Raw genomic sequence first — 8,979 nt, 5'->3', positions numbered from 1 at the left:
AGTTTTCATCTTAGGTGCATGTCCACTGTGAGAGACATAATCTAAAAAAAAAAAAATCAGGAAATCACAATGTAAGATTTTTTTAAATAATTTATTTGTATGTTACTGTTGCAAATAAGTATTTGAACACCTGTGAAAATCAATGTTAATATTTGGTACAGTAGCCTTTGTTTGCAATTACAGAGGTTAAACGTTTCCTGTAGTTTTTCACCAGGTTTGCACACACTGCAGCAGGGATTTTGGTCCACTCCATACAGATCTTCTCTAGATCTTTCAGGTTTGGAGTTTCAGCTCCCTCCAAAGATTTTCTATTGAGTTCATGTCTGGACACTGGCCAGACCACTCCAGGACCTTGAAATGCTTCTTACGGAGCCCCTCCTTAGTTGCCCTGGCTGTGTGTTTGGGGTCATTGTCATGCTGGAAGACCCAGCCACGACCGATCTTCAGTGCTCTTACTGAGGGAAGGAGGTTGCCAAAATCTTGCAAATGACCCCATCCATCCTCCCCTCAATACGGTGCAGTCATCCTGTCCCCTTTGCAGAAGAGCACCCCCAGAGTATGATGTTTCTACCCCCATGCTTCATGGTTGGGATGGTTTTCTTGGGGTTGTTCTCATCCTCTAAACATGGTAAGTGCAGCTGATTCCAAAAAGCTCTATTCTGGTCTCATCTGACCACATGACCTTCTCCCATGCCTCCTCTGGATCACCCAGATGGTCACTGGTGAACTTCAAACGGGCCTGGACATGTGCTGGCTTGAGCAGGGGGACCTTGCTGCCCTGCAGGATTTTAAACCATGACAGCATCCTGTGTTACTAATGTAATCTTTGTGACTGTGGTCCCAGCTCTCTTCAGGTCACTGACCAGGTCCACCTGTGTAGTTCTGAGCTTTCTCAGAATCATCCTTAACCCACAAAGTGAGATCTTGCATGGAATCCCAGACTGAGGGAGACTGACAGTCATCTTCCACTTTCTAATAACTAATCATAACAGTTGTTGTCTTCTACCAAGCTGCTTGCCTGTTGCCCTGTAGTCCATCCCAGCCTTGTGCAGGTCTACAGTTTTGTACCTGGTTTCCTTAGATGGCTCTTTGGTCTTGGCTATGGTGGACAGGTTGGAGTATGATTGATTGAGTGTGTGAACAGGTGTCTTTTATACAGGTAACAGGTTCAAACAGGTGCAATTAATACAGGTAAAGAGTGCAGAATAAGAGGGCTTCTTAAAGAAAAATGAACAGGTCTGTGTGAGCCAGGATTCTTGCTGGTTGGTAGGTGTTCAAATACTTATTTGCAGCAGTAACATACAAATAAATTATTTAAAAAATCATAGATTGTGATTTCTGGATTTTTTTTTTTTTTTTTTTTTAGATTATGTCTCTCACAGTGGACATGCACCTAAGATGAAAATTTCAGACCCCTCCATGATTTCTAAGTGGGAGAACTTGTGGAATGGATGCCTGCATGGACTTCTCATCAAATTCACCTTTTGTTGTGTTATGTTCTGTTTTGTAAAACTTTGCAAAACCATGTAACTGTTAGAAAGCAGTGGGTCACCCCTTTGAGTCTGGTCTGCTGGAGGTTTCTTCCTTAATATCATCACAGGGAGTTTTTCCTTTCTGCTGTCGCCTGTGTGTTTGCTTTAGGGATTGGTAAGGTTAGAACTTACTTGTGTGAAGCGCCTTGAGGCAGCTTGTGATTTGCTGCTATATAAACTAAAAAAAAAATTGAATCAAATAAAAAAAAAATCGCTTTTTGGTAGGAATGAAGAAAAGCTGAATTATTTGCACTTTTACACATTCTCTTCATAATCCACATAGCAGAATCAAAATAAATATATTTAAGTTAATTTTACGGGCAGAAATCCACTTCATGTCACGTGGAAGATTTGCAGTTAACAGTCACGCGACGCGCGCTCTCGCGGAGTCTGACCAGATTTCAGCAGGGAGTCGATATTTAGCGCAACACTTGGACTCGTTCATAGCAAATCGAAACTTCTCATGACTTTTCCTCCAGTGTCATAGTTGGTTCCCTCCCCCTTTCAGAACCTGTTATTTCGACAAAATGAATGGTTCTCTGCACTCCACGACCGAAGCGGTGAACATTAAACTGAAGCGTGGACCCGCAGGTAAATATTCTTTAGTTAGCAAGTGTGTGCTAAGATAGCTAGCTAGCTACGGTCTCGCCGTATACTGCTGCCACGCAGATGCTAAAAGCTCATTTAAGACGTAACAAATAAATAACACAAAACAAAACCTCATCCCATGATGTGTCGTGTGCAGTCAGGGTGAAGGTTTATAAGATTATAACATGTAAACTGCTGACTTTTGTTATGTAACCACTAAAGAGCAATGTTGCTTTGGGATTATTTCTTCTATATTGTGATGCGTGCAGATAAATATTTTAATTGAATCAGTAGTTTTATCCTGGCAGCAAGTAAGATGTGTACTGACATTTACAGACAGTTGCTCAGTTCCGGGTAACCTTTTTTAAAGTCCTGCTATACGGAGCCATAATGCAGCTGAATGTCCTTTATTGTGTATTGTTGTATTGGGTATTTGGGTGTTATCTAGCTGAAAAAGTCTGGATGGGGTAGCCCTTCTACTTAAAGTGTGAAGCCACATTATGTGTGGCGCAAACATTTGCCGGAAATGGATCACTTTTCCCGGTTCTGGATCACGACACTCTGTGTCACTTTGGGGGCATTCCTGGTATCTGGCTGGAGCCCTTCTAATGCAGAATGATACATACTGTGCCCGAGAATGTGTTTTGAACACAAAATGATATAAATTATACTTATTAAATGAGAATCTACTTAGTTTCGAAAGGCACTGTTATACGATTTTACGAGCAAAAAATGAAGTGTGGAGGTGAGATTTCTCATGAATTAAAAAAAATAAAAGCCCCCACATTCATGCCCATTCATGATGTTGAGATGACCCCCCAAAGTACACATGGCTCACAAGTACTGACATGAGGCTGCTGCTTCAGTGATCCACAACTGGCAAATTTTCACGTCGGAGATAAATGCTTGCAGCAATTAAACAGCAAGACATAACACACTGACATTTTCTACCCAAGCAAGTAAGTATTTTCCCACTCTAGAACCAATGACACTGAATGGCTAACTCACCTTTGCTACATCTTAGAGATCATTACTTTCAAACTTGCAGGAATGAGTGAGTCAGAAAACGCGCACACACCGCAGACACCAGATGTTTTGATTCCTCTGCTGATCACAAGGATGGCTGGCTCCGGGCGAGCTTGTGGTCGTTTGTGGACAAAACATTAGTCTTTCCATTGGTGCCAAGTATTAGCTTATTTGCGCTGATTACGAGAAACGGCGGTGCAAATACTACAGCAGTGATCCGGAACCAGCAATAATCCGGAACTGGGCAAATGACTGTATGTCAAAGCCTAAAATCTCACATTAGTATCTGTCTTTTCCATCTTCATTTCTTAGGTTTGGGCTTCAACATCGTTGGGGGTGTGGACCAACAGTATGTTATGAATGACAGTGGAATATATGTGGCCAAAATAAAAGAAGATGGAGCAGCAGCATTAGATGGAAGACTTCAAGAAGGGGACAAGATCTTGGCAGTAATAAATGTTGATCCTTATCAAAGGCAGAGTGGATATGCTCCATGCAGTATGCGAATTGAGATGAACTTGAAATTTTTTTGCTCTCCCAAAACTGACTGCAATTTATGGAAGTGTGCTAGACACTTCTGGTGTCGGAAGGCTCCGGATTACAGTTTAGTTTTTCTGAAATGCATAAAAGGTTGGCAGTGGCTATCCGTACGTAGCCATGTTTGTATAGTGAACTTCTATTGGTACGTAGCATCTGTGTCATTGGTCAGTATAGGTCACATGATCATGAAGCTACATACTTGTACATGTATTTGGTATTGATATGTATATTCCTAAACTGTGTTAACCACAACCACTATTCCTAACCATTAATTAACTATAACAACCATAATAAGGCTGCGCTATGTACAAATGTTATTAATATAGCTATGGACGAATAGTTACTTCCTAAATGGTTTGGAGATTTGAATAGTAATTCAATTTATTGACCATGGCTTTGTGCATTTTCGGAAGTGTTGCGCCATTTTAGCGGCTTTGTCAGGGGAGTGAGGCCTATTGACTACCATGTGCACAGGGACTCCTGCTGGCCTCTGTCACATAGCAGCCAAATTCCAATGTTGCCCAGGTCCAGTTCTGCACTATATCACATTTGCATACAACGTGGAACATATATTTCTGATTATCTGTGATGTCATCTCTGGGACTTTTGCAGACCTCTTTTCTCATGATCCATTACTAAGTTGTATTTGATAAGTCTGTGAAGCAGAATAATGAAAACGTTTGTGGAAAAATTAATGTTTTCCAACTATTCCAAAATTATTATGTGGCCTGTGCAGATCAATGGAGTAACACTGCAGGATCGGACACATAAAGCAGCAGTGGAACTCTTCCGCACAGCAGGGGATGACGTGGAGCTCCGTGTTCTGAAAAAGGTAGATACAGTCTATCTTTGAAAAACCATATTTAAGAAGAAAAACATATACTGTGTGTAAATGATGTCTCAGCAATCTGCATTTTGTTAATTTCTATAGCGGTTTTCCATCTAATAGATGCTTAGATTACTTTACAGTGATGCCTCACATTTACTTCCCCAGCCAAGGCCCTGCTGGGGAAGTTACAGCTGTGTCCACTGAGACAATGCAGATTAAGTATTTTGTCCAAGGGCACAGATGGGTAGCATGAGCAGGAATTGAACCCAGGCCTACATATTGGCCAGCCAGTTCTTTATCTGCTAAGCTACCTCTGCTCGATGAATGTTGTTTGAAACAGCAACTAAGCTAATCTTTTGAGAGCTTTTCAGTGGGTTCAAATTGAGGTAAAAAAAAAAAAAGAAACTACCAAGCGGTGGTACAAAACGTCTTTTTTGGGAAAATAGTCTTCTGGCACCACTTTCGTACTGCTCAGCGTCAGAAGCCCGCATGTCTACAAGCAAATCAATGTCAGGTATGGGGAGCATCCACTGATGTCAGGTTGTAAATTAAGTTCTTTAGTTCGACTGCAAGATTGCAGAGTAAAAACAGACCTTGTTCCAGACTTTCATGTCTGAAAACCCTGAACTGTCACTGTACAAGTACCCTCAATCTATAGGTAGTATTTGTTGCTTAACTGTTGTACAATTAAATCTGAATGTATGTATACAATGTACTGTGGAATCCTAAAGTATTTTCAATATTAACATTTCATCTCCTGTAAGTAAATTTAACAGATGCAGTGCATTCATAATTTTGTTCCTCCATGTTTTTCAGTTGCCTCGACACGTTAATGGACCTTCAGACCGTCATTCTGAGCATGAACCTTCAGTGTCGCCTCTCGGAGTCCTGGCTGTTTTATTAGGAGCTGCTGCTGTCTTTGCATTCATTTACATGCGGCAAAGGAAGACACACTTTTAACAATGCCATCATTGTATAATATTTTTAAAATCACAAACTTTGCTGAAAGCCAAAGCAGGAAAAGGGAACAAACTCTTACAAATAGGCTGTGGTTTTGATCAGGAATGTTTATAATCTGAGTTTTTGTTTTCACATATTCATATGTATTATGTGATTAACGGTAGCTTCTCGTTGACCCTACCTATGCATATCCTGTGCTGAAAAGATTTTTAATCTTTGTGGCATTAAGGACATTCTTTCTCTTGGAATGTCGTTTGCGAAAGACTATTAAATCACTGGGTCAGATCAGATTGACTCATGCGTCATGTCTCCTTTAGAAACTGAAAGACTGTCATGTTCATTTGTTAATTGGCCTATATGTACCTCCATCACTAAATGGTAGGTGTGTATAAGGGGCAGTGAGGAAGCAAACCACTGTACTTGGAAGTTTTGTCATGAATTCAAGTGACTGAGTTTGATTTTCATTTTGCTCTGTTGTACTGAATTCTTGGAAAAGTGGTATTATGGTTAAGAAGAATCCAGTTCATATATTGTTTAATAATGAACTTTTTAGTCTTTTCCAACCAGTGTTAAATTCATGTTGCTCCTTGTCATGGTCAAAATTAAAATCAACTTGCAACATCCTCAAATGGTTTCACTTTGATGTGCTTATTCTAAAATGGGACCATGTCAGTCAACGTGAACCACTGAAGAATATTGTGTAAACAGTGTCCAGTATTTATATGTCACAGGCAGGAGAGTTGTTAATGCAGAATCAACACTGGAAGACTTAGGGAGAAAGCTGCCGCATTATTGTCACAACCATTTTAAATGCTCGTTTTGTATGGAAGCCAGTGCTTGGACTTGCACTGTGCCTTCTGCTATGTGTTTTGCCTTTTTATACTGAATATAATAAATATATTCAGATGGGGTGGAAAAACTTTTGTGCAGTGAAAGAACAGCTTAACATTGAGAAGAAGCAGTTTTGCTCCACAGAAAGACTTTGGTAGGTGAGTTGCTGTCACTTTATTTGCACTATAGGCAATAATGGAAATCCATATTTTTAGCTAACAGAGCAAATGACAAGTGAACAGTGTATTTGTCCACATTTTGGTGTGTAGCATATTTGACTATATTTCATGAACTCTGTTTAGTTGGATTGTAAATGAGTCAATTTGTAGTCAGTATGCCATGAAATGACCAGATGCACTTAATTATATGAAGTTTGACTTCCAAACGTCTATTAAAAGTCATGTTGAATTCACCTGGTTTGGACCTTTTTTTATTTAAACAGGCAATATCTTCTTTCACCTGTGCCCTTTAGGGGTCACCACAGCAGATCATTTGTTTCCATCTCACCCTGTCCTCTATCTTCCTCTGTTACACCACACCTGTGTGTCCTCTCTCACCACATCCATAAGCCTCCTCCTTGGCCTCCCTCTTCTCCTGCCTGGTGGCTCCATCTTCTGCATCCTTCTCCCTATATAACCTGGACCACTCCTCTGCACATGTCCAAGCCTTCTCAATCTCACTTCGCTGAGTTTGTCTCCAAACCGTCCCACCTAAGCTATCCCTCTGATATGTTCATTCCTAGTCCTGTCTATCATCATTCCCAAAGAAAATTGCAGCATCTTTAGCTCTGCCTCCTTTTTGTTAGCACTACAGTTTACTTTAAATCTGTAAACACAGCAGTTATGTAGATTTTAATACTGGAAAATCAGTTTTGTAAGGAAACATTGGTAGGCTCCAGCAGAATCAGAAATTTGAATATCCGGCATCCGGGCGCATTTGGTGAGGATGTCCCCTGGTCTTCTCCAAAGGGATATCTTCCAAGCATGTCCAACAGGGAGGATGCCCCGGGAAAGACTCAAGGCACTGCATGGGTTATATTTTCCACCTGGCTCAGGAATGTCTTGGGATCCCCCAGGAAGAGTTGGAGAACTTGCCCGAGGATAGGGAAGCATGTGTTGAGCTGCTTGGTCTACTGTCATTGCTACCTGGACCCTGATAACTGGCAGAAATTTCATGAATAATTAGCCGGATTGAAGTTTTAGGGGGAAATTAGACAACTTGATATAGCCAGGCCCACGACCCGAACCCGGAAAAGTGGTTGAAGGTGAGAGTGATATAGCCAGGGAAAAAATGCACAGCTTCAAAAATGGGTCTCAAGACTAACATCTTGTGTGCAGTGCTTTGGAATGGCTTGTATTTTTATTTGGTGCTAATATAAATACACTGGAAAATAAAGCAGCATGAGCTTGAGGTCAAAAGTGCTGGATGGGGGTTCATGGATATTGAGGTGGAATATCTGTACAAATTCTTGGAGCTTCTGATGTGCATTGAACAAGAAATGTTTTTTTTTTCTTAGTGGCACAAATACAATTTGTGTGGCATCTTATTGCATGTAAATAGCCACAAAAATACCTGAAGCACTTCCTGCATTTTAATGTGAATTGTTGTATATAACTGTTTATGCTACATTTTTACATACTGTATATGTATGAAGTTTACAATTTATATTTACATTCTAAGTTATGAAAATGGTTCGTTAAAAATATTTCTGTTTTTTACAGTAAAAAACTAACTTTTTTTCTGATTTGAATTTTATGTTTGGGGGTGAATATTGGGTCATTGTTTTAATGCAGCATGTCAGAATGAAAGAAAAACTGTAAAGTCACACAGGTGGGGTTGTGCTGAAGAAAATGAGACCAAACAAGGCAAGGTAAACAGTTTTTTAAGGTAAATTATGAAGGTAAAACCAAAAGTAGTCAAACACCCCAAAATAGCCAAGATTCCAGAGGGTTAAATGAGTTAATTGTTGATTCTAAACAGAAAGAAGAAGTGTGCTTTAATACTGGATTTTCAAGATTCAGCACAATTTGATCTTCTCACTTCCAGTGGCAGATTATTCCACAGAAATGGAGTGTGATAACAGAAGGCTCTGTATCCTGGCAACTTCTTTCTTTTTTTTTTTCCATAGTAACAGTAAATCTGCACCCTGACAGAGCAGAGTAAAAAACAGAGCATGCAACTTGATAAGTTTGAGAAGATAAGAGGGTGCACAACCTCACATTCAAAATAAAATCCCTAATTTTCTAGAACATAACTCAAAGAAGCTTTTCAGCATAAAAAAAGGTTGTTTTTTACAAGTGCATACAAGTTGATAATGTTTTACAAGATGCTGTTCAAAATTGTTCACGGTTTAAAAAAAAACACTTAGACAATAAACTGAAAATGGTTTTAAAGTAAACAGCTGATCATAAAACTGGAACTGCTATGTGTAACTTATTCAGACTTAAGTGAAATAATGCATAATACGAAAAATATTTTAAAAAGGACATTTCTGAGTAGAAATCAAAACAAATAAAATCATTTGGTTACTTAATTGCACTAAAGCCTTTTAATTAAGTTGGTTCAACTTAATTACCTTGTAGAGGACAAAGCAAATCAAGTTTCTTTAATATATATATTTTTTTTAAGTTGCACCAGTGTATTCTTTTTTGGAGTGCAAGAAAATAACTAAGA

General features: G+C 39.5%; 1 protein-coding gene across 1 annotated transcript; it reads left to right on the top strand.

Moving 5' to 3' along the window:
- The first annotated feature begins 1,924 nt into the window (after positions 1–1,924).
- synj2bp (synaptojanin 2 binding protein) lies at positions 1,925–6,718 on the top strand. The gene is made up of 4 exons (XM_034195018.1): positions 1,925–2,123; positions 3,459–3,595; positions 4,423–4,518; positions 5,332–6,718. Exons 1-4 carry the CDS (start codon positions 2,060–2,062, stop codon positions 5,473–5,475), a joined length of 441 nt encoding a protein of 146 aa, XP_034050909.1. The 5' UTR covers positions 1,925–2,059; the 3' UTR covers positions 5,476–6,718.
- The last annotated feature ends 2,261 nt before the right edge of the window (positions 6,719–8,979 follow it).

The sequence above is a fragment of the Thalassophryne amazonica genome, chromosome 19 (genome assembly GCF_902500255.1).
Source record: "Thalassophryne amazonica chromosome 19, fThaAma1.1, whole genome shotgun sequence".
In the NCBI taxonomy this organism is placed as follows: domain Eukaryota; kingdom Metazoa; phylum Chordata; class Actinopteri; order Batrachoidiformes; family Batrachoididae; genus Thalassophryne; species Thalassophryne amazonica.
Note: the sequence above shows the minus strand (reverse complement) of the source record. Positions and strands in the feature narration are given on the sequence as shown.

Bases quoted from the DNA above. Each gene is read 5' to 3' on its own strand.
- synj2bp (XM_034195018.1), top strand. From the start codon at position 2,060: ATGAATGGTTCTCTGCACTCCACGACCGAAGCGGTGAACATTAAACTG. The intron at 2,124-3,458 runs GTAAATATTCTT...TTCATTTCTTAG, and splicing joins ACTGAAGCGTGGACCCGCAG to GTTTGGGCTTCAACATCGTT. The intron at 4,519-5,331 runs GTAGATACAGTC...CATGTTTTTCAG, and splicing joins AGCTCCGTGTTCTGAAAAAG to TTGCCTCGACACGTTAATGG.